The sequence below is a fragment of the Eleutherodactylus coqui genome, chromosome 10, assembly GCF_035609145.1.
Source record: "Eleutherodactylus coqui strain aEleCoq1 chromosome 10, aEleCoq1.hap1, whole genome shotgun sequence".
Lineage (NCBI taxonomy): Eukaryota > Metazoa > Chordata > Amphibia > Anura > Eleutherodactylidae > Eleutherodactylus > Eleutherodactylus coqui.
Genome location: NC_089846.1, coordinates 137,934,302 through 137,960,398, shown reverse-complemented (window position 1 = coordinate 137,960,398; position 26,097 = coordinate 137,934,302). Strand labels below are relative to the sequence as shown.

The 26,097-nt window shown below is 47.3% G+C and overlaps 2 protein-coding genes across 2 annotated transcripts; both read left to right on the top strand.

The window, feature by feature from the left end:
• The first annotated feature begins 9,502 nt into the window (after positions 1-9,502).
• On the top strand, positions 9,503-12,027 carry LOC136579848 (interferon lambda-3-like). Its single transcript, XM_066579902.1, has 5 exons — positions 9,503-9,643; positions 9,983-10,060; positions 10,148-10,291; positions 10,396-10,476; positions 11,696-12,027. The coding sequence occupies exons 1-5, from the start codon at positions 9,503-9,505 to the stop codon at positions 11,792-11,794; spliced, it is 543 nt and encodes a 180-aa protein (XP_066435999.1). The 3' UTR covers positions 11,795-12,027.
• Positions 12,028-15,933: 3,906 nt separating this feature from the next.
• LOC136581148 (interferon lambda-2-like) lies at positions 15,934-17,845 on the top strand. Its single transcript, XM_066582131.1, has 6 exons — positions 15,934-16,013; positions 16,102-16,291; positions 16,629-16,706; positions 16,794-16,937; positions 17,044-17,124; positions 17,726-17,845. Exons 1-6 carry the CDS (start codon positions 15,934-15,936, stop codon positions 17,843-17,845), a joined length of 693 nt encoding a protein of 230 aa, XP_066438228.1.
• Positions 17,846-26,097: the final 8,252 nt, after the last annotated feature.

Below are 26,097 nucleotides of genomic sequence, written 5' to 3'. Positions count from 1 at the left end.
GGACACAAATTTTTCCCTGTGCAGCGTTCAGTTGTCCTCATGCCACATGCTTGCTTCATAGCCACACCACCCTCATGTCTATTTATAAGTGCATCTTGGATGAGGAGGAACCAGAGGCACACACTGCAGAGGGTTGGCAGGGCCTGGCAGCCACCATCCTTGAAAGTGTGGGCGATAGTCCACAAAGCTGATGAAAATTGATGGTAAATTGATATCCAATCATAATTCCAATCCTGTGCCACCTACGTCCCAAAATTGTCAGGAGCCGCAAACGTGGGCACGAAGGGGACTCAGGTGCCAGTACTTCTACACATCTCCACAATGCAGCAAAGATTGGTGTGAAGCAGGAGGTGTCGCAAAAGTAGCCACCACAGGTATACAGTGACCCTGTGAAAGTCTCCTTAAATCAGTTACGCTTCCTGTGAACGCTTCAATCCAGTATCTCGGATAACTGAGGTAACACGAAACACGAGAGATAATACATGCCGACCAGCGCTGTTCCCCAGACCCCAAGGAGCAGGAGGAGGTGGCATAATAAGCCCGAGAAACCATCACCGAGGTAGCACCCGCAATACTCTGTGTGGGAAGCACGTGCACGAGCCCAGGGCCAGGCTCAGTCCCAGCCTCCACCTAGCTGACCCAATGTACCGTGAGTTACATAGCAATGGGAAATCCATGTGTCCCCAAACAAGTCATTAGGTGTATCTATGAGATAGCTGAACACCGTGCTGGGAAAGCCGTCTGCATTCTGCACCCTACCCAAGTCATTTAGTTTATTTGTGCCCGATAGCTAAAACATTGCAATAGGAAATCTTTGTGTATCCACAGCATAGGCGAGCCCATGAAACTCAAAGACAGTATTAAATATGAAGAAATCAGAGTGCCCACACATGGCAGAGTTTCACCCCGCCCAGGACCTCGGCCTCTGCCCACACCCTCAGCAATCGCGGGCATGAAGCGGACTTGAATGCTAGTACAGCTGTAAATGTCGCCTCCAATCTGTTACGCTTCTTTTGATTGGTCCAAACCAGTGTCTCAGATAACTATGGTAACACAAGAGCAAATACATGTTGATCAGCGCTGATCCCCTGACCCCAAGCAGGAGGGGAAGGTGGCATAAGAAGCCTGAGAAACCATGGCCGAGGTAGGACCCGCAATACTCTGTGTGGTAAGCACGTGAGCGACCCCAGGGCCAGGCTCGGTTCAAGCCTCCACCTGGTTGACCTAATGTGCCATGATTTACATAGCAATGAGAAATCCATGTGTCCCCAAAGAATTTATTCGGTGTATTTGTGCCAGATAGTTGAACACCATGCTGGGAAACCTTTTTGCACCCACAGCATAGGCGAGCCCATGAAACATTTCTTTAGCAAGTGTATAGGCAGCCTCTTGTAACATTTCGGTAGCAAGTGTATAGGCGGACCCCAGTAACATTTCAGTAGCAAGAGTACAGTCGAACCGCTCAAACCTTTCAGTAGCAAGTGTATAGGCGGACCCCAGTAACATTTCAGCAGCAAGTGTATAGGCAGACGCCTGTAACATTTCTCTAGCAAGTGTATAGGCGTACCCCTGTAACATTTCTGTAGCAAGAGTATAAGCGAACCCCCGAAACATTGGTGTACCAAGAGTATAGGCGAAGCCCGGAAAAATTAGTTGGATAACAGTATAGGCGAGGGCCATAAAAATTGGCGTACCAAGAGTAGAAGTGTACCCCTGAAAAATTGCTGAACTCAGAGGGCAGGTTAAACCCATAAAAAATTTTTATAGATACAGCTTGTTCTTGCTTCATTTGTAACAGAGCCTGGAGACAGCCTCCGAAACAATTGGTTTAAGTTAAACTTTTAAAACTTTTAAAAATTGTAAAACTTTTAAACAGAGACTTTTGGGCCACAGAAAAATTACCAGTTCAGCGTGATAACATGCTGTTTTAGGAGGGTAGTAGGAGGAGGAGTAACAATATCTGAGAGGGATAGACGTAGATAATTCTGCCCTTTTTTGGGGTGATAGAGGATGCAATTTTTCTCCTGTTGCAGCGAAAAGAATCTCTAGGATCCACTGCTTTCCACCAGTGGAGAAGAGAAGTCTGGGGAAATCCAGCCTTTGTTCATCTTTATGAGGGTAAGCATGTCGGCACTGTCAGTTTACAGGTGGGTACGCTTATCCGTGATGATCCCCCCAGCAGCACTAAACACCCTCTCTGACAAGACGCTAGTGGTAGGGCAGGCCAGCACCTCCAGGGCGTACAGCAAAAGTTCATGCCACGTGTCCAGCTTTGACACCCAACAGTTTTATGGAGCCGAGGCATCACGGAGGATGATGGTACGGTTGGCTATGTACTCCCTCACCATCTTTTTACAGTGCTCCCTCCAACTCAGTCTTGACTGGGGAGTGGTGACACAGTCTTGCTGGGGAGCCAGAAAGCTGTCAAAGGCCTTAGAGAGTGTTCCCCTGCCTGCACTGGACATGCTGCCTGATCCCCGCACTTCCCTGCTAGTTGGCCCTCTGAGCTGCGTCTTCTACTGCTAGCACTGTCAGATGGGAACTTTAGCATTAGTTTTTCCACCAGGGCCTTGTGGGATTGCATCACTCTCTTTCCCCTTTTCCTCTTCGGAAATGAGAGTGGAAAGGTTCTCCTTATACCATGGGTCTAGAAGGGTGTACACCCAGCAATTCGTGTTGGCCAGAATGCGTCTAACACGCAGGTCAAGGGAAGGGCAGCCTAACATGAAGTTAGCCATGTGTGCCAGAGTCCCAGTACGCAACACATCACTGTCCTCACTAGGAGGATGAACCTCCTGCTCTTCAGCCCATACACGCTGAACAGATGAGAGGGAAGCAGCATGGGTACCCTGTGCATTGTGGCCAGCAGTCTCTTCCCCTGCTCCTCCTCCAAAACACACGTGTGTGAGGCTGCCAAGCTGCAGAGCCGCCACCAGGTTACGGCCGTTGTCACACATGACCATGCCCGGTTGGAGGTTCAGCGGCGAAAGGCAGAGGTCGGTATGCTCTGTCAGACCCTGTAACAGCTCAGGGGACGTGTGCCTCTTGTCACCTAAGCTGATTAGTTTCAAAACGGGTTGCTGACGCTTGCCCACCGCTGTGCTGCCGCACTGCGCGCTACTGAATACTGGCAACGTGCTCACACTTCTTAATTGAGAGAGGATGTGGCGGAGGAGGAGGGGGGGGGGGTTGGAGGAGGTGGCATAATATGCCGCAGATACCAGCACCGAGGTAGGACCCTTTATTCTGGCTGTGGGTAGGATGTGAGCGGTCCCAGGATCTGACTCAGTCCCAGCCTCCACCAAGTTCACCCAATGTGCCGTCAGAAAGATATAGTGTCCCTGCTCGCCAGTGCTTGTCCACATGTCCGTCGTTAAGTGGACCTTCCCAGTAACTGTGCTGGTGAGGGCACGGTTAATGTTGCAGGGATGTGCTGCTGTAGAGCAGGGACGGAACACTGGGAAAAATAGTGGCGACTATGGACCAAGTAGCGTGGGACCGCCGCGGCTATCATGGTTTTTGAAAACCTCCATTTCCACAAGCCTGTACGGCAGCATCTCCAGGCTGATTAATTTGTCATTGTGCACATTTAAAGCTTGTGCATGCTGGTGGGTGGCGGCGTATTTCTGCTTTTGCTCCAACGCTTGTGTTAGCTACAGCTAAATGCTGCGCTGAGAGACATTGCTAGAGGCCGTGGAGGGCCGTGGAGGTGAGGGTGTGGGTGCATCCTGGGAGAGGGATTGGATCTGTGTGCCAGGTTGTGGCACAGGTGAAGAGGCAGTGGTGTGACCCGGAGGCGGAGTGTGGCCTTCGTCCCACCTTGTGGGGTGCTTGGCCATCATATGCCTGCGCATGCTGGTGGTGGTGAGGCTGGTAGTGGTGGTTACCCGGCTGATCTTGGTGCGGCACAGGTTGCACACCACCGTTCGTCGGTCGTCTGCGCTCTCACTAAAAAACATCCACACCTTTGAACACCTAGCCCTCTGCACGGAGGCTTGCCATGAGGGGATGCTGTGGGAAACAGTTGGGGGCTTTTTCGCTCTGGCCCTGCCTCTCCCCCGGGCCACCCCACTGCCTCTTCCAACCTGTCCTGCTGCTGCACTTGCCTCTCCCTCTGAAGCCCTGTCCTCAGTAGGCTTAGCAAACCAGGTGGGGTCACTCACCTCATCGTCCAGCTGCTCTTCCTCTGAATCCTCTGTGCGCTCCTCCCTCGGACATACTGCCCTTACTACTATCTAACTGACAGACAACTGAGTCTCATTATCCTCATCCACAAAAAGCTCTTAAGACAGTTGCTGGAAGTCCCCAGCCTCATCACCTGGACTCCGGGAACTTTCCAAAGGTTGGGCATCGGTCACAACAAACTCCTCAGGTGAGAGAGGGACCATTTTTTCCCACTCAGGGCAGGGACCCAAGAGCAGTTCCTGGGAGTCTGCCTGCTCAAAATCTGTCATTTTCCTGGAGTGACGAGGCTGGGAGACAGGAGGAGCAGCTAGAGGATTCAGAATTGCTGTCCCTAGGCCAGGAGTAGTGGACTGTGTAGAAGACTGGGGGTTCGACACATTGCTGGACGCATTATCTGCGATCCACGACAGGACCTGCTTGCACTGCTCTGCTTGTAATGAAGGTCTACCACGTGGACCCGTAAATTGTGATATGAAGCTAGAAACGTGCCTCTCTTCTAATCCTGCAGCAGCCGGCTGTGATTCATTCTTCCCAGGACCTCGGCCTGTGCCCACACCCTCACTTGGACGCCTGTGTCCACGTCCACGTCCTCGACCCTTACCCCTACTCCTCATCATGTTGGATTAAGGATAGAGCAGGGCCCAAATAAATTACCCCACTGTACAGCACTGAGAACTGGGGCTAATTCACCGCACACAGAGATTTGTAGATAGCGGAGGCTGTGTGGAGTGGCAAAAAGCTATAAAGCCAGTGGATAGTGCTGGTAACTGTGGCTACTTCACCCAACACAGAGAATAGTATCTGTGAAATGCTGTTCTGCAGTGGGCCAGGAAATATTTGCGTACTATTTAGTGATGAGAGTGAGCCCTCTGCCTAAGGCACTGCACACATAGAACGGTATAGCTGCAATGAGCTGCAATGGCCCAGGAAATATTAGAGTACTGTTTAGCGTTGAGACCTCTGCCTAATGCACTGCAGACACAGAACAGTATAGGTGTAATGGCCTGCAAAGGCCTAGATGCTTAAAAAAAATATGTTGCACTACTGCTCCCAGCCAGCCACAACAGTAATGCACACAATGAGTCGTAGCCCTAAGGTCCTTGAAGAGAAGATCCTACTCTAACACATTCCCTGCAGGCTATCAGTATATGCAGTCACTCCTCCCCAATCTGGGTTGGGTTGAGTGGGTGACTGCATATTAGCCTGCCAAGAACAAGCTGCTCCTCCACTTTATTGTCTGGCTGACTGCATATCTCCAAGGCTTACGGCCATTGCGCCTGCCCTACGGTGATTTTGCCGGTGGCGATTGTGCCTGCCTTATGGCGATCGTGCCTATGGCGACCGTGTCTGCTTTGCAGACCTTCAGGTATTGTATTTTTGGCTTTTTCTGTGAATAATGTCTTTGTTTTTTCCCTCACCTCTGTGATTTTATGTAATTTATAGTGAGTTAGCGTAGTTACTGACGGACGCGGTGTGGCCTCGGCGCGGCCCGTCAGCCTATGCGTTTTGGCCAAAATGCAGTACCAACACCTGCATTTTATTAGTATGCATTAGTACTTTTGTATGTAGTTTGCTAGTTGGTGGGGGAGCCCAAGATGTCAGCCAGTGTGGCCCAGTTTAGAGATACAGGGCAACCCGCTGTCATATCAGCCAGGGTTGATATCCTGTATGGTGGGTCACCATCCATCTATGGCTGGCATCTTTGGTATCGTTCACATGTGCAGGCTATTAGTATATGCAGTCACTCCTCCCCATTCTGGGCTGGGTTGAGTGGGTGACTGCATATTAGCCTGCCAAGAACAAGCTGCTCCTCCACATTATTGTCTGGCTGACTGCATATCTCCAGGGCTTGTGCCCATTGCGCCTGCCCTACGGTGATTGTGCCGGTGGCGATTGTGCCTGCCTTATGGCGATCGTGCCTATGGCGAGCGTGTCTGCTTTGCAGACCTTCAGGTATTGTATTTTTGGCTTTTTCTGTGGATAAAATCTAACACATTCCCTATATCAGCAGCAGCACTTACCCTAACCTCTGCCAGCATGCATCTGAGGTGAGCCGCGGGCGGGACCAGTTTAAGTACTCGGCGGTCACCTGATCGGCCCAGCCACTCACTACTGTGGGAGGGAGAGGGCTGGCACGTCACAGCAGGAAGTGGTAATGCCTTCCCCGCGTGTTTATTGGCTAGAAAATGGCGCTTAACATGGGGTTAATTGGCTTCTGCCTCTTGAGGCTTTTTGCCTTCCCCTGTATCAACAAGGGGGTTGAAACAGGCTGAACTAGATGGACATTGCCTTCAGTCAGCCTAACCTACTATGTTACTATGCTACAGTAGACCTTCACTCTCGTCACTGTGGTTCTAAATGATATAACGGCCCACCTTCCTGTCTATCATATTCTAAAAGGTCTTCACAGACAGAATTCTCAGTGATTTCAGTCTTTTTGTTGCTTGTTCTCTTTATTTTCCTGGAGACAATTCTGATCTTTGCTTTAATGCTTTTGAAGCTCATTCTGCAGTTTCCATAGGATCTTTGGTGTAGTACTATGGATCCTATAGAGACCTTGCCCAATCAGTTCAGGGCCTTGGTGATTGAGGTTGCTGAAATTAAGCGGCAGCAACTGGTGCAGTCAAGCTCAGTGAAAGAACCAAAGCTGGACTCGCCATAACCATTCTCGGGGACAGACGGAGGTTTGTTTCTATTGGGGTATCCTGCAGACTGTATTGTAGATTGTGCCCCATCTCTTCATGTAATGAGAGTCAGAGAGCGGGGATCGTGATTAGAGATCTTAGGAAGACCTGCAGGCTTGGGGTTTTTCTTTTTCCTCATGTCCGAGGTTTTGTCATCTGTGGATAGTTTTTTTTCTGCTCTTGGACTGATTTACGATGACCGGGACAGGGTGTCATTGGCAGAGGGGAAGATCAGGGCTTTGCGTCAAAACGGATCTGCCATTGAGGAGTTTTGTGCAAACTTTTGGCGTTGGGCGACCGACATACAATGGAACGATCCAGTTTAATTTTGGCCTTAACAAGTAAATAAACGATCTGATCATTTCACAGCCGGTGCCTTGATATTTGGATGATGCCATGGCATTGGCCATCCGCATCGGGCGGCGTGTGAGAGAACAACACGGGGAACAAGAACCTGAGTTCTCTAGGGAATCGGCAAATGCAGAGGAACCCATGCAGTTAGGTTCTGTGTCTCAGCGGTCTGGGAGAGGGGCAGGTTCCGATTTCAGAAATATTGTTTTCTGTGTGACCAAACAGGACACTTAGTCTAGTCTCGTCCACGTCGCAGATCTCGGTCAGAGTGCATGGAGATCTTCATTTTGAGATTAGTTGCATTATAAGCTCCCACCATGTGAGGAACACACTACAAAGTATTGTTCATTGGCAGAAATACAGGCCATAGAAAAGGTCCCGGGCATACATGTCAATGCAGACCGTCTCATAAAAAACTATCATTAGCATAACCCCTATGTTGTTTTTTTCCTTTGTCATTTGCTAGGGTTAGCATGTGGCACAGGCACGAGGGTGGATGCGTCCTTATCGGGGTGGGTCATCCACTAGTAGGTAGGGGTTGTCACCCTCTAGTTCCCCTTAGGAAAGGTTTTCCTCCTATGTTTATGTTGCCTCGTATCTGGTGGTGTGAACACTGCCAGAGACTTTATATTGTGGTTTGCAGTTATTGCACGAGGCTGATGTGACAGTCTGAGGGCCTTTTTATAGACCAAGGGTGGAACCAATTATAGCGCCTCAGGTGGCAAGACCGTGCATCTAATCACCACAACTGTAACCATTTGTTAAATCTGCTTAAGCTTTAACTGCATGCAGAATTCTGCAGCAAAACGACAACTTCTTTTATGTGCTTGATATTTTTTACATAGAGTCTATAATGGAAAGGATGAGATTATCGGACATATTTTGTGTGTTTCCTGACTTTTGGCTCAGCCTGCAGATCTGTAAATCAGAATCCCCCCAGTATACAGTCTTCCTCCTTACATGCTCATTCTGCAGCTCCTTGATCACCGTCATGTCATCAGAAGATACTGATTTATATCTGGACATCCGGCAGGGTCTCCGGAGTGGATTTGTGGTCACTGCCAGAAGTAGAATACTGAAGACCACCAGTCTGATGTTCATGGCCGGAGTATCGCTGCCGATCTGGAGACTTTCTTCTCTTCCTGTGAACCTGTGTATAAGACATTATTACATATAAGATGATTATTGTACATAAATCCATCATGTGAATGTCTGCAGCTCTGATATTCTGTATATACACCCAGCAGAAGATGCTCACCTGCACAATTGTCTTCTATCCCTTTTCTGCTGATCTCAACTCCATCTTAAAGGGGTTGTCCCGCGGCAGCAAGTGGGTCTATACACTTCTGTATGGCCATAATAATGCACTTTGTAATGTACATTGTGCATTAATTATGAGCCATACAGAAGTTATAAAAAGTTTTATACTTACCTGCTCCGTTGCTGGCGTCCTCGTTCCCATGGAGCCGACTAATTTTCGCCCTCCGATGGCCAAATTAGCCGCGCTTGCGCAGTCCGGGTCTTCTGCAGTCTTCTATGGGGCCGCTCGTGTAGAATGCCGGCTCCGTGTAGCTCCGCCCCGTCACGTGCCGATTCCAGCCAATCAGGAGGCTGGAATCGGCAATGGACCGCACAGAAGCCCTGCGGTCCACGGAGACAGAGGATCCCGGCGGCCATCTTCAGCAGGTAAGTATGAAGACGCCGGACCGCCGGGATTCAGGTAAGCGCTGTGCGGGTTGTTTTTTTAACCCCTGCATCGGGGTTGTCTCGCGCCGAACGGGGGGGGGGGGGTTAAAAAAAAAAAAAACCGTTTCGGCGCGGGACAACCCCTTTAAGTCTTCCCATGTTTCTCCTTTTATATTTTAGTCTCCAGGAGAGAAATTCCTTCATTTCCGCGATGTGGAGGAATCCTCTCTATACATTTACAATTGAAGTAATTGCAGACAAGTGACAGCAGCCGTAGGGAGTCCTTATAACTTTATGTTTTCTTATTGTACAGGTGAGACGGTAATGTCAGGTAACAAGGGTGAGGCTCCTCCCACTTACCTGACATCACACCTGTATAGTAAGGAAACTGATAGTTGTAAGGACTTCCTACGGCTGCTATCACTTGTCTGCAATTACTTCCGTTCTAAACGTAGAGAGAAGAAACTTCCAAATCACGAAAATGATGGAATTTTTCTCCTGGAGACTAAGATATAAAAGGAGAAATATGGAGAGACTTAAAACAAAGTTGAGATCAGCAGAGGAGAGATCTCCAGATCGGCACCAATACTCCAGCCATGGACATCAGACTGGTGGTTTTCAGTATTCTACTTCTGGCAGTGACCACAAATCCACTCCGGAGACCCTGCCGGATGTCCAGATATAAATCAGTATCTTCTGATGACATGACGGTGATCAAGGAGCTGCAGAATGAGCATGTAAGGAGGAAGATTGTATACTGGGAGGATGCTGATGTACAGATCTGCAGGCTGAGTCAAAAGTCAGGAAACACACAAACAGTGTACAAGACATTATGTGTTATATCATTAATATTAGGATGGTGGAAGGGCAAAATAACCGTCATTATGTGTGCAGTCATTGGTTACCATCCATGATGACATGAGGCCCTCAGTGCGGTCCTAAACCTCTGATCAGCCGGTAACAGTAGACATTGATAGTCAGACTCTACTTGAAGGATTGGGGACTGAAGTTATTAATTTTGAATGCATAAAAACTGTTTAATCCACATCAGATAAAGCTTCTCTAACCGTCCACAGGAGAAGAACATGTCCACCGATGCCATTAAATGCTACAGAAGGATGATGAGACACAAGCCGTCTGTATGTGATCTAACGGTAAGTACATAGTGGTCGGTCTTCTCTTACCAACAACCTTTATACAACAACATGAACCCCTCCTCACCCTCATTGTTCCTCTAACAGCCCGGCGATCGTCTCATCTTCACCTTGAAAAGAGTGTCAGTAACAGTTGATGTTCTGGAAAACATATCCACATCTGGGGCTGCTGATCCTGGATCCCAGTCACTCAGGATCTTCCTTCAGTTGAGAGATGATCTCATGATCTGTGTAAGTAACTTTGCTCCTTATGTCCAATTTTTACGTTACACTCATAGATGGTAGGTACGAAACCTACTTACCCATCACTTGTCACCATCTTCTTCTTCTAACAGAAAGTGTCCCCGGGATTCAATACGATTCCCTCTAAGCAGCTGAAGCCATGGCTGCACCATCTCCAGCATTTTATGGACGAGGTAAGTGTCCTACATGAGAAATATGAAGGTTCTCTTCACTGTTTTCTGAGTAATTCTGGAAATTCAACTTCTCAGACAAAATTTTTAGTGAGTTGGAGACCAAATATTTCATGGTGAAGGTAGCAGGGATCACTGGAGTCCTAGATAGACGTCAGAAACCTTGGTAAAGGAATATGGGGATATACCAAGTGCCAAAGACCATATGCTACATTGGTCATATCGATGGATAATTAGATTGTACAGTAAATGTACTCTACAGAATTGAAGTCTATCGAATACAAGGACTCTCTACCTATCATGTACTCGATGTCATAAGAGAGATCCGTTATTGAGCGCTCTGGCACCTACGAAACTTCCTTCAAAGTGCTGAATGGAGCAGGATGAACCCTATTATGGCACAGCTAACTAGTATGAGCCTCCGCGGTCAGTCAGAGGTGCCAAGAGGATCCCTATCATTTATGTAGTGTACTCACAAATGTATCTTGTATGGACGCTCCTAGGGATTTAGATAATGACATTGAACTTGTTTTCCATCTCAAGTAAACTTGAGTAGATATCGTGTTTCACCAAAAATAAGACACTGTTTTATATTAATTTTTGCCTCAAAGAGGCACAGTGTCTAATTGTTGGGGGGTGTCTTATAATACTTACCTAGTAGCCGGCATTCAGGTCCCTTGCACTGGTCTCTGTCGCTGCTGCAGGCTTCCGTGTCCTCTGGTACGCTGACAGAGCAGTTCTTCCTGGTAATGGGCCTTGAATACCCCACCTCCAGCAAGCTAATGCTCTGATTAGTTAATCGAGCACCATGTCAGCTAATGAGAGCCCGTGCTTGATTAACCATTGAATGGCTGTGATTGGTTAATAGAGTGCCGACTTTCATTGGCTGACGCGATGCTCGATTAACCAATCAGAGCGTTAGCTTGCTGGAGGCCGGGTACTCAAGCTCTGCTATCAGGAAGAACTGCTCCATTGGCGTGCAGGAGGACAAGGAAGCCTGCAACAGTGCCGCCGCCCAGCGTGAGGGACCCGAACGCCAGCTGCTTGTTGAGTATTGTTTTCTTTTTTTTACATGTAGTGTATCTAGGGCTTATTTTCAGAAAAGGGCTTATATTTCTTATATTTCAAGCCCTCCCCCCAAAAATCAGTGTGCTTATTATCAGGGAAACATGGTATCAGAGCGCACAACTTAATTTCCAAGCCTTTGCATCTTATTTTGTAGGCATCTCCACAATGTCTCCAGGATGCCGTGTTACTCAGCCTCATCTCATTAATGGTGGAAGATGTTGGATGTTGGGCTCATGGGAAGAAACTACAATGAAGTTTCACAGAAGATCCATAAGTCTAGAGGATGCTCTTCAACTTAGGGAACATATAGATCAGGCTGCACAGAAGATCCATGGGATGATTTTTACTCTCCAAGCTCAGTTGAAGACTGAACATTTTTGGAATCTCCTGCATGGACTCCCAAGTTGGGCTCATGAGAATGAACTGCAAAGAACCTTCATAAATAATCCACAAATCTAGAGCCTGCTCCGCACTCACCAAGCTCAGTTGAAGAAGGTACATTTTATGGAGGTTTTACTTCACAAGTCAGTTACCTTCTTCCTCGGATTAATGGTCACTAATAAGCCTTGATAAGGAATAAAGAAGGAAATCCCCCGCTGTGATTTTTGTGCACAGAAGAAAGAGCTGCTCTAGAAGTTTATTCCGGTCATTGATGTTTTCTGGATCTCTCTTACTAAAAGTAACTTTCCTCCTGCAGAACGGCCCGAGAGATATTAATATTCTATGATATTTATTCATATTTATGTATTTCTATCCATTATTTCCTGTATTATATATTTGTATCGGTATTTAGATTATTACATGTTGTTTTATTTATTTATCGCTCAGTGCGGATTTATTGGTTTATTTATGAATATTTTTTTAAATGTCAAGAAATGTCTAAATAAAATATCCCATAATAACAATGTCTGATGTTTCCTCTTCACTTCTGCATTAATGATTTGTATGATTGTATCCATCCGCCAGGTCACTGATCATCGTCTTCCTCTTTTCTCTCAAACTCCTCAATCACTTGAATTATCATGTAGCTACAACAGAGGACAATGTGCGGCTACAAACGGACCGAGATAAGCCGGGGGCTTGGGCAGAAAAATGGCAAATGAAGTTCAATATTGATAAAGATAAGGTTCTGCACATGGGCAGGAGAAATGGATGTCACCAATATACACTAAATGGGGTACTGCTAGGGAAAAGTGATATGGAAAAGGACCTGGGGTACTAGTGGACTGTATACTCAATTGGAGCGGCTGCAAAAGCAAATAAAGTTTTGGGGTGCATTAAAAGAGGTATAGGGGTGAGGGAGGAGAACATTATCCTCCCACTATATAAGGCACTTGTCAGGCCTCACATGGAATACTGCGCACAGTTCTGGACTCCGGTGCTCAGGCAAGGTGTTACAGTGCTGGAGGGGGTTCAAAGAAGGGCAACTAAACTAATAAACAGGATGAGAGGACTGGAATACCCAGAGAGGCATCAAACTGGGATTATTTACCCTGGAAAAAAGACGGTTAAGGGGCGACCAAATAACTCTGTATAAATACATGAGGGGATGATACAAGGATCTCTGCCATGATCTGTTTATACCCAGGACTGCGACAGTAACAAGAGGGCATCCGCTACGTCTAGAAGGTTTCATCACCAACACAGAAGGGGGTTCTTTACTGTAAGAGCAGTGAGACTGTGGAACTCTCTGCCTGAGGACGTGGTGATGGCAGGATCCATGGAGGAGTTTAAGAGGGACTCAATGTCTTTCTAGAGTGCTATGATATTACAGGATACAGACAGTAGGTGACCAGCGGGTTATTGTTGAGGGTCTTACATTCAGGTAGGAACTATCAAATGTTGATCCAGGGATTATTCCGATTGCCATTATAGAGTCGGGAAGGAATTTTTCCCCCAAATGGGCTAATTGGCTTCTGCCTCTTGAGGCTTTTTGCCTTCCCCTGTATCAACAAGGGGGTTGAAACAGGCTGAACTAGATGGACATTGCCTTCAGTCAGCCTAACCTACTATGTTACTATGCTACAGTAGACCTTCACTCTCGTCACTGTGGTTCTAAATGATATAACGGCCCACCTTCCTGTCTATCATATTCTAAAAAGTCTTCACAGACAGAATTCTCAGTGATTTCAGTCTTTTTGTTGCTTGTTCTCTTTATTTTCCTGAAGACAATTCTGATCTTTGCTTTAATGCTTTTGAAGCTCATTCTGCAGTTTCCATAGGATCTTTGGTGTAGTACTATGGATCCTATAGAGACCTTGCCCAATCAGTTCAGGGCCTTGGTGATTGAGGTTGCTGAAATTAAGCGGCAGCAACTGGTGCAGTCAAGCTCAGTGAAAGAACCAAAGCTGGACTCGCCATAACCATTCTCGGGGACAGACGGAGGTTTGTTTCTATTGGGGTATCCTGCAGACTGTATTCTAGATTGTGCCCCATCTCTTCATGTAATGAGAGTCAGAGAGCGGGGATCGTGATTAGAGATCTTAGGAAGACCTGCAGGCTTGGGGTTTTTCTTTTTCCTCATGTCCGAGGTTTTGTCATCTGTGGATAGTTTTTTTTCTGCTCTCGGACTGATTTACGATGACCGGGACAGGGTGTCATTGGCAGGGGGGAAGATCAGGGCTTTGCGTCAGAGCAGATCTGCCATTGAGGAGTTTTGTGCAACATTTTGGTGTTGGGCGACCGACATACAATGGAACGATCTAGTTTAATTTTGGCCTTAACAATAAAATAAACGATCTGATCATTTCACAACCGGCGCCTTTCTATTTGAATGATGCCATGGCATTGGCCATCCGCATTGGGCAGCGTGTGAGAGAACGACATGGGGAACAAGCACCTGGGTTTTCCCTAGGGAATCGGCAAACGTAGAGGAACCCATGCAGTTAGGTTCTGTGTCCGAGCGGTCTGGGAGAGGGGCAGATTCCGATTTCAGAGACATTGTTTTCTGTACGACCAAACAGAGCACTTAGTCTAGACTTGTCCACGTCGCAGATCTCGGTCAGAGTGCATGGAGATCTTCATTTTGAGATTAGTTGCATTATAAGCTCCCACCATGTGAGGAACACACTACAAAGTATTGTTCATTGGCAGAAATACAGGCCATAGAAAAGGTCCCGGGCATACATGTCAATGCAGACCGTCTCATAAAAAACTATCATTAGCATAACCCCTATGTTGTTTTTTTCCTTTGTCATTTGCTAGGGTTAGCATGTGGCACAGGCACGAGGGTGGATGCGTCCTTATCGGGGCGGGTTATACACTAGTAGGTAGGGGTTGTCACCCTCTAGTTCCCCTTAGGAAAGGTTTTCCTCCTATGTTTATGTTGCCTTGTATCTGGTGGTGTGAACACTGCCAGAGACTTTATATTGTGGTTTGCAGTTATTGCACGAGGCTGATGTGACAGTCTGAGGGCCTTTTTATAGGCCAAGGGTGGAACCAATTATAGCGCCTCAGGTGGCAAGACCATGCATCTAATCACCACAACTGTAACCATTTGTAACATCTGCCTGAGATGTAACTGCATGCAGAATTGTACAGCAAAACCACAACTTCTTTTATGTGCTTGATATTTTTGACATAGAGTCTATAATGGAAGGATGAGATTATCGGACACATTTTGTGTGTTTCCTGACTTTTGACTCAGCCTGCAGATCTGTACATCAGAATCCTCTCAGTATACAATCTTCCTCCTTACATGCTCATTCTGCAGCTCCTTGATCACCGTCATGTCATCAGAAGATACTGATTTATATCTGGACATCCGGCAGGGTCTCCTGAGTGGATTTGCGGTCACTGCCAGAAGTAGAATACTGAAGACCACCAGTCTGATGTCCATGGCCGGAGTATCGGTGCCGATCTGGAGACTTTCTTCTCTTCCTGTGAACCTGTGTATAAGACATTATTACATATAAGATGATTATTGTACATAAATCCATCATGTGAATGTCTGCAGCTCTGATATTCTGTATATACACCCAGCAGAAGATGCTCACCTGCACAATTGTCTTGTGTCTCTCTGCTGCTGATCTCAACTCCATCTTAAGTCTCCAGGAGAGAAATTCCATCATTTCCGCGATGTGGAGGAATCCTCTCGATACATTTAGAATTGTAGTAATTGCAGACAAGTGATAGCAGCCGTAGGGAGTCCTTATAACTTTACGTTTTCTTACTGTACAGGTGAGACGGTAATGTCAGGTAACAAGGGTGAGGCTCCTCCCACTTACCTGACATCACACCTGTATAGTAAGGAAACTGATAGTTGTAAGGACTTCCTCCGGCTGCTATCACTTGTCTGCAATTACTTCAGTTCTAAACGTAGAGAGAAGAAACTTCCAAATCAGGAAAATGATGGAATTTCTCTCTGGGAGACTAAAATATAAAAGGAGAAACATGGGAAGACTTAAGATGGAGTTGAGATCAGCAGAGGAGAGACACAAGACAATTGTGCAGGTGAGCATCTTCTGCTGGGTGTATATACAGAATATCAGAGCTGCAGACATTCACATGATGGATTTATGTACAATAATCATCTTATATGTAATAATGTCTTATACACAGGTTCACAGGAAGAGAAGAAAGTCTCCAGATCGGCACCGATACTCCGGCCATGGACATCAGACTGGTGGTCTTCAGTATTCTACTTCTGGCAGTGACCGCAAATCCACTCAGGAGACCCTGCCGGATGTCCAGATATAAATCAGTATCTTCTGATGACATGACGGTGATCAAGGAGCTGCAGAATGAGCATGTAAGGAGGAAGATTGTATACTGAGAGGATTCTGATTTACAGATCTGCAGGCTGAGCCAAAAGTCAGGAAACACAAACAGTGTACAAGACATTATGTGTTATATCATTAATATTAGGATGGTGGAAGGGCAAAATAACCGTCATTATATGTGCAGTCATTGGTTACAATCCATGATGACATGAGGCCCTCAGAGCGGTCCTAAACCTCTGATCAGCCGGTAACAGTAGACATTGATAGTCAGACTCTACTTGAAGGATTGGGGAATGAAGGTATTAATTTTGAATGCTTAAAAACTGTTTAATCCACATCAGATAAAGCTTCTGTAACCGTCCACAGGAGAAGAACATGTCCACCGATGCCATTAAATGCTACAGAAGGATGATGAGACACAAGCCGTCTGTATGTGATCTAACGGTAAGTACATAGTGGTCGGTCTTCTCTTACCAACAACCTTTATACAACAACATGAACCCCTCCTCACCCTCATTGTTCCTCTAACAGCCCAGCGATCGTCTCATCTTCACCTTGAAAAGAGTGTCAGTAACAGTTGATGTTCTGGAAAACATGTCCACATCTGCGGCTGCTGATCCTGGATCCCAGTCACTCAGGATCTTCCTTCAGTTGAGAGATGATCTCATGATCTGTGTAAGTAACTTTGCTCCTTATGTCCAATTGTTATATGTTACACTCATAGATGGTAGGTATGAAACCTACTTACCCATCACTTGTCACCATCTTCTTCTTCTAACAGAAAGTGTCCCCGGGATTCAATACGATTCCCTCTAAGCAGCTGAAGCCATGGCTGCACCATCTCCAGCATTTTATGGACGAGGTAAGTGTCCTACATGAGAAATGTGAAGGTTCTCTTCACTGTTTTCTGAGTAATTCTGGAAATTCAACTTCTCAGACACAATTTTCAGAGTTGGAGACCAAATATTTCATGGTGAAGGTAGCAGGGATCATTGGAGTCCTAGATAAACTTCGGAAACCTTGGTAAAGGAATATGGGGATATACCAAGTGCCAAAGACCATATGCTACATTGGTCATATCGATGGATAATTAGATTGTACAGTAAATGTACTCTACAGAATTGAAGTCTATCGAATACAAGGACTCTCTACCTCTCATGTACTAGATGTCATAAGAGAGATCAGTTATTGAGCGCACTGGCACCTATGAAACTTCCTTCAAAGTGCTGAATGGAGCAGGATGAACCCTATTATGGCACAGCTAACTAGTATGAGCCTCCACGGTCAGTCAGAGGTGCCAAGAGGATCCCTATCATTTATGTAGTGTACTCACAAATGTATCTTGTATGGACGCTCCTAGGGATTTAGATAATGACATCAGAGCTGGTTTCCATGTCAGGTAAACTTGAGCAGATATCAGAGACCACAACCTAATTACCAAGCCTTTGCATCTTATTTTGTAGGCATCTCCACAATGTCTCCAGGATGCCATGTTACTCAGCCTCATATCATTAATGGTGGAAGATGTTGGATGTTGGGCTCATGGGAAGAAACTACAAGGAAGTTTCACAGAAGATCCATAAGTCTAGAGGATGCTCTTCAACTTAGGGAACATATAGATCCGGCTGCACAGAAGATCCATGGGATGATTTTTACTCTCCAAGCTAATTTGAAGACTGAACATTTTTGGAATCTCCTGCATGGACTTCCAAGTTGGGCTCATGAGAATGAACTGCAAAGAACCTTCAGAAAAAATCCACAAATCTAGAGCCTGCTCTGCACTTTCCAAGCTCAGTTGAAAAAGGTACATTTTATGGAGGTTTTACTTCACAAGTCAGTTACCTTTTTCCTCGGATTAATGGTCACTAATAAGCCTTGATCAGAAATAAAGAAGGAAATCCCCCGCTGTGATTTTTGTGCACACAGAAGAAAGAGCTGCTCTAGAAGTTTATTCCGGTCATTGATGTTTTCTGGATCTCTCTTACGAAAAGTAACTTTTCCTCCTGCAGAACGGCCCGAGAGATATTAATATTCTATGATATTTATTCCTATTTATGTAATTCTATCCATTATTTCCTGTATTATATATTTGTATCGGTATTTAGATTATTACATGTTGTTTTATTTATTTATCGCTCAGTGCGGATTTATTGCCTTTTTTATGAATATTTTTTTAAATGTCAAGAAATGTCTAAATAAAATATCCCATAATAACAATGTCTGATGTTTCCTCTTCAGTTCTGCATTAATGATTTGTATGATTGTATCCATCCGCCAGGTCACTGATCATCGTCTTCCTCTTTGCTCTCAAACTCCTCAATCACTTGAATTATCATGTAGCTACAGTAGACCTTCACTCTCGTCACTGTGGTTCTAAATTAGCCAATGATATATTGGCCCACCTTCCTGTCTATCATATTCTAAAAGGTCTTCACTAGAGATGAGCGAGTACCAAAATGCTCGGGTGCTCGGTACTGTAGTCGAGCTTTTTGTAATACTCGAGAGCTCGTTTCGAGTGACGAACCCCATTAAAGTCAATGGGCGACTCGAGTATTTTTCAGGCTGACCGATGCTCTGCATAGAGGATGATTTGTGAAACACCGGAGAACCTCATAAAGTCCTGGAAACGCCACAGAAATGGATAAGGAACAGCATGGCTGCATCTGAGGCTCCCAGGTGGCACTATAAAGCCAAATAGGGGGCAAGAACCTGGCGGTCACCCCCCTAACAATTACCTTGGGAAAGACCATCATTAGCAAGGCACACGCACTGGCACATCTTAGGAAAGCACCACACTAGCTGCAACAAAGGACAATCAGCACCTGCGGGTGACACCGCTGCCTCGTCTCCTGGTTTACATGCTGGTATTGCTGTCCAACCCCCCGCACGAGCCTGCTTCCACAGCGGACACAAATTTTTCCCTGTGCAGCACTCAGTTGTCCTCATGCCACATGCTTGCTTCATAGCCACACCACCCTCATGTCTATTTATAAGTGCATCTTGGATGAGGAGGAACCAGAGGCACACACTGCAGAGGGTTGGCAGGGCCTGGCAGCCACCATCCTTGAAAGTGTGGGCGATAGTCCACAAAGCTGATGAAAATTGATGGTAAATTGATATCCAATCATAATTCCAATCCTGTGCCACCTACGTCACAAAATTGTCAGGAGCCGCAAACGTGGGCACGAAGGGGACTCAGGTGCCAGTACTTCTACACATCTCCACAATGCAGCAAAGATTGGTGTGAAGCAGGAGGTGTCGCAAAAGTAGCCACCACAGGTATACAGTGACCCTGTGAAAGTCTCCTTAAATCAGTTACGCTTCCTGTGAACGCTTCAATCCAGTATCTCGGATAACTGAGGTAACACGAAACATGAGAGATAATACATGCCGACCAGCGCTGTTCCCCAGACCCCAAGGAGCAGGAGGAGGTGGCATAATAAGCCCGAGAAACCATCACCGAGGTAGGACCCGCAATACTCTGTGTGGGAAGCACGTGCACGAGCCCAGGGCCAGGCTCAGTCCCAGCCTCCACCTAGCTGACCCAATGTACCGTGAGTTACATAGCAATGGGAAATCCATGTGTCCCCAAACAATTCATTAGGTGTATCTATGAGATAGCTGAACACCGTGCTGGGAAAGCCGTCTGCATTCTGCACCCTACCCAAGTCATTTAGTTTATTTGTGCCCGATAGCTAAAACATTGCAATGGGAAATCTATGTGTATCCACAGCATAGGCGAGCCCATGAAACTCAAAGACAGTATTAAATATGAAGAAATCAGAGTGCCCACACATGGCAGAGTTTCACCCCGCCCAGGACCTCGGCCTCTGCCCACACCCTCAGCAATCGCGGGCATGAAGCAGACTTGAATGCTAGTACAGCTGTAAATGTCGCCTCCAATCTGTTACGCTTCTTTTGATTGGTCCAAACCAGTGTCTCAGATAACTATGGTAACACAAGAGCAAATACATGTTGATCAGCGCTGATCCCCTGACCCCAAGCAGGAGGGGAAGGTGGCATAAGAAGCCTGAGAAACCATGGCCGAGGTAGGACCCGCAATACTCTGTGTGGTAAGCACGTGAGCGACCCCAGGGCCAGGCTCGGTTCAAGCCTCCACCTGGTTGACCCAATGTGCCATGATTTACATAGCAATGGGAAATCCATGTGTCCCCAAAGAATTTATTCGGTGTATTTGTGCCAGATAGTTGAACACCATGCTGGGAAACCTTTTTGCACCCACAGCATAGGCGAGCCCATAAAACATTTCTTTAGCAAGTGTATAGGCAGCCTCTTGTAACATTTCGGTAGCAAGTGTATAGGCGGACCCCAGTAACATTTCAGTAGCAAGAGTACAGTCGAACCGCTCAAACCTTTCAGTAGCAAGTGTATAGGCGGACCCCAGTAACATTTCAGCAGCATGTGTATAGGCAGACGCCTGTAACATTTCTCTAGCAAGTGTATAGGCGTACCCCTGTAACATTTCTGTAGCAAGAGTATAAGCGAACCCCTGAAACATTGGTGTACAAAGAGTATAGGCGAAGCCCGGAAAAATTAGTTGGATAACAGTATAGGTGAGGGCCAGAAAAATTGGCGTACCAAGAGTAGAAGTGTACCCCTGAAAAATTGCTGAACTCAGAGGGCAGGTTAAACCCATAAAAATTTTTTATAGATACAGCTTGTTCTTGCTTCATTTGTAACAGAGCCTGGAGACAGCCTCCGAAACAATTGGTTTAAGTTAAACTTTTAAAACTTTTAAAAATTGTAAAACTTTTAAACAGAGACTTTTGGGCCACAGAAAAATTACCAGTTCAGCGTGATAACATGCTGTTTTAGGAGGGTAGTAGGAGGAGGAGTAATAATATCTGAGGGGGATAGACGAAGATAATTCTGCCCTTTTTTGGGGTGATAGAGGATGCAATTTTTCTCCTGTTGCAGCTAAAAGAATTTCTAGGATCCACTGCTTTCCACCAGTGAAGAAGAGAAGTCTGGGGAAATCCAGCCTTTGTTCATCTTTATGAGGGTAAGCATGTCGGCACTGTCAGTTTACAGGTGGGTACGCTTATCCGTGATGATCCCCCCAGCAGCACTAAACACCCTCTCTGACAAGACGCTAGTGGTAGGGCGGGCCAGCACCTCCAGGGCGTACAGCAAAGGTCCATGCCACGTGTCCAGCTTTGACACCCAACAGTTTTATGGAGCCGAGGCATCACGGAGGATGGTGGTACGGTTGGCTATGTACTCCCTCACCATCTTTTTACAGTGCTCCCTCCGACTCAGTCTTGACTGGGGAGTGGTGACACAGTCTTGCTGGGGAGCCAGAAAGCTGTCAAAGGCCTTAGAGAGTGTTCCCCTGCTTGCGCTGGACATGCTGCCTGATCCCCGCACTTCCCTGCTAGTTGGCCCTCTGAGCTGCGTCTTCTACTGCTAGCACTGTCAGATGGGAACTTTAGCATTAGTTTTTCCACCAGGGCCTTGTGGGATTGCATCACTCTCTTTCCCCTTTTCCTCTTCGGAAATGAGAGTGGAAAGGTTCTCCTTATACCATGGGTCTAGAAGGGTGTACACCCAGCAATTCGTGTTGGTCAGAATGCGTCTAACACGCAGGTCAAGGGAAGGGCAGCCTAACATGAAGTTAGCCATGTGTGCCAGAGTCCCAGTACGCAACACATCACTGTCCTCACTAGGAGGATGAACCTCCTGCTCTTCAGCCCATACACGCTAAACAGATGAGAGGGAAGCAGCATGGGTACCCTGTGCATTGTGGCCAGCAGTCTCTTCCTCTCCTCCTCCTCCAAAACACACGTGTGTGAGGCTGCCAAGCTGCAGAGCCGCCACCAGGTTACGGTCGTTGTCACACATGACCATGCCCGGTTGGAGGTTCAGCGGCGAAAGGCAGAGGTCGGTATGCTCTGTCAGACCCTGTAACAGCTCAGGGGACGTGTGCCTCTTGTCACCTAAGCTGATTAGTTTCAGCACGGCTTGCTGACGCTTGCCCACCGCTGTGCTGCCGCACTGCGCGCTACTGAATACTGGCAACGTGCTCACACTTCTTAATTGAGAGAGGATGTGGCGGAGGAGGAGGGGGGGGGGTTGGAGGAGGTGGCATAATATGCCGCAGATACCAGCACCGAGGTAGGACCCTTTATTCTGGCTGTGGGTAGGATGTGAGCGGTCCCAGGATCTGACTCAGTCCCAGCCTCCACCAAGTTCACCCAATGTGCCGTCAGAAAGATATAGTGTCCCTGCTCGCCAGTACTTGTCCACATGTCAGTTGTTAAGTGGACCTTTCCAGTAACTGTGCTGGTGAGGGCACGGTTAATGTTGCAGGGATGTGCTGCTGTAGAGCAGGGACAGCACACTGGGAAAAATAGTGGCGACTATGGACCAAGTAGCGTGGGACCGCCGCCACTATCATGGTTTTGAAAACCTCCATTTCCACAAGCCTGTACGGCAGCATCTCCAGGCTGATTAATTTGTCATTGTGCACATTTAAAGCTTGTGCATGCGGGTGGGTGGCGGCGTATTTCTGCTTTCGCTCCAACGCTTGTGTTAGCTACAGCTAAACACTGCGCTGAGAGACATTGCTAGAGGCCGTGGAGGGCCGTGGAGGTGAGGGTGTGGGTGCGTCCTGGGAGAGGGATTGGATCTGTGTGCCAGGTTGTGGCACAGGTGAAGAGGCAGTGGTGTGACCCGGAGGCGGAGTGTGGCCTTCGTCCCACCTTGTGGGGTGCTTGGCCATCATATGCCTGCGCATGCTGGTGGTGGTGAGGCTGGTAGTGGTGGTTACCCGGCTGATCTTGGTGCGGCACAGGTTGCACACCACCGTTCGTCGGTCGTCTGCGCTCTCACTAAAAAACATCCACACCTTTGAACACCTAGCCCTCTGCACGGAGGCTTGCCATGAGGGGGTGCTGTGGGAAACAGTTGGGGGCTTTTTCGCTCTGGCCCTGCCTCTCCCCCGGGCCACCCCACTGCCTCTTGCAACCTGTCCTGCTGCTGCACTTGCCTCTCCCTCTGAAGCCCTGTCCTCAGTAGGCTTAGCAAACCAGGTGGGGTCACTCACCTCATCGTCCAGCTGCTCTTCCTCTGAATCCTCTGTGCGCTCCTCCCTCGGACTTACTGCCCTTACTACTATCTAACTGACAGACAACTGAGTCTCATTATCCTCATCCACAAAAAGCTCTTAAGACAGTTGCCGGAAGTCCCCAGCCTCATCAGCCAGACTCCAGGAACTTTCCAAAGGTTGGGCATCGGTCACGACAAACTCCTCAGGTGAGAGAGGAACCATTTTTTCCCACTCAGGGCAGGGACCCAAGAGCAGTTCCTGGGAGTCTGCCTGCTCAAAATCTGTCATTTTCCTGGAGTGACGAGGCTGGGAGACAGGAGGAGCAGCTAGAGGATTCAGAATTGCTGTCCCTAGGCCAGGAGTAGTGGACTGTGTAGAAGACTGGGGGTTCGACACATTGCTGGACACATTATCTGCGATCCACGACAGGACCTGCTTGCACTGCTCTGCTTGTAATGAAGGTCTACCACGTGGACCCGTAAATTGTAATATGAAGCTAGAAACGTGCCTCTCTTCTAATCCTGCAGCAGCCGGCTGTGATTCATTCTTCCCAGGACCTCGGCCTGTGCCCACACCCTCACTTGGACGCCCGCGTCCACGTCCTCGACCCTTACCCCTACTCCTCATCATGTTGGATTAAGGATAGAGCAGGGCCCAAATAAATTACCCCACTGTACAGCGCTGACAACTGTGGCTTAATTCACCGCAAACAGAGATTTGTAGATAGCGGAGGCTGTGTGGAGTGGCAAAAAGCTATAAAGCCAGTGGATAGTGCTGGTAACTGTAGCAACTTCACCCAACACAGAGAATAGTATCTGTGAAATGCTGTTCTGCAGTGGGCCAGGAAATATTTGCGTACTATTTAGCGATGAGATTGAGCCCTCTGCCTAAGGCACTGCACACATAGAACGGTATAGCTGCAATGAGCTGCAATGGCCCAGGAAATATTAGAGTACTGTTTAGCGTTGAGACCTCTGCCTAATGCACTGCAGACACAGAACAGTATAGGTGTAATGGCCTGCAAAGGCCCAGATGCTTAAAAAAAATATGTTGCACTACTGCTCCCAGCCAGCCACAACAGTAATGCACACAATGAGTAGTAGCCCTAAGGTCCTTGAAGAGAAGATCCTACTCTAACACATTCCCTGCAGGCTATCAGTATATGCAGTCACTCCTCCCCAATCTGGGTTGGGTTGAGTGGGTGACTGCATATTAGCCTGCCAAGAACAAGCTGCTCCTCCACTTTATTGTCTGGCTGACTGCATATCTCCAAGGCTTACGGCCATTGCGCCTGCCCTACGGTGATTGTGCCGGTGGCGATTGTGCCTGCCTTATGGCGATCGTGCCTATGGCGACCGTGTCTGCTTTGCAGACCTTCAGGTATTGTATTTTTGGCTTTTTCTGTGAATAATGTCTGTTTTTTCCCTCACCTCTGTGATTTTATGTAATTTATAGTGAGTTAGCGTAGGTACTGACGGACGCGGTGTGGCCTCGGCGCGGCCCGTCAGCCTATGCGTTTTGGTCAAAATGCAGTACCAACACCCGCATTTTATTAGTATGCATTAGTACTTTTGTATGTAGTTTGCTATTTGGTGGGGGAGCCCAAGATGTCAGCCAGTGTGGCCCACTTTAGAGATACAGGGCAACCCGCTGTTATATCAGCTACGGTTGATATCCTGTATGGTGGGTCACCACCCATCTATGGCTGACATCTTTGGTATCGTTCACATGTGCAGGCTATCAGTATATGCAGTCACTCCTCCCCAATCTGGGTTGGGTTGAGTGGGTGACTGCATATTAGCCTGCCAGGAACAAGCTGCTCCTCCACATTATTGTCTGGCTGACTGTATATCTCCAGGGCTTGCACCCATTGCGCCTGCCCTACGGCGATTGTGCCGGTGGCGATTGTGCCTGCCTTATGGCGATCGTGCCTATGGCGACCGTGTCTGCTTTGCAGACCTTCAGGTATTGTATTTTTTGCTTTTTCTGTGGATAAAATCTAACACATTCCCTATATCAGCAGCAGCACTTTCCCTAACCTCTACCAGCATGCATCTGAGGTGAGCCGCGGGCGGGACCAGTTTAAGTACTCGGCGGTCACCTGATCGGCCCAGCCACTCACTACTGTGGGGCGGGAGAGGGCTGGCACGTCACAGCAGGAAGTGGTAATGCCTTCCCCGCGTGTTTATTGGCTAGAAAATGGCGCTTAACATGCGGGTAAGGGAAATAAGATTGACTCGAGTACCGCGTGGTGTTCGTCTCGAGTAACGAGCATCTCGGGTACCCTAATACTCGAACAAGCATCAAGCTCGGACCAGTGTGCTCGCTCACAGACAGAATTCTCAGTGATTTCAGTCTTTTTGTTGCTTGTTCTCTTTATTTTCCTGGAGACAATTCTGATCTTTGCTTTAATGCTTTTGAAGCTCATTCTGCAGTTTCCATAGGATCTTTGGTGTAGTACTATGGATCCTATAGAGACCTTGCCCAATCAGTTCAGGGCCTTGGTGATTGAGGTTGCTGAAATTAAGCGGCAGCAACTGGTGCAGTCAAGCTCAGTGAAAGAACCAAAGCTGGACTCGCCATAACCATTCTCGGGGACAGACGGAGGTTTGTTTCTATTGGGGTATCCTGCAGACTGTATTCTAGATTGTGCCCCATCTCTTCATGTAATGAGAGTCAGAGAGCGGGGATCGTGATTAGAGATCTTAGGAAGACCTGCAGGCTTGGGGTTTTTCTTTTTCCTCATGTCCGAGGTTTTGTCATGTG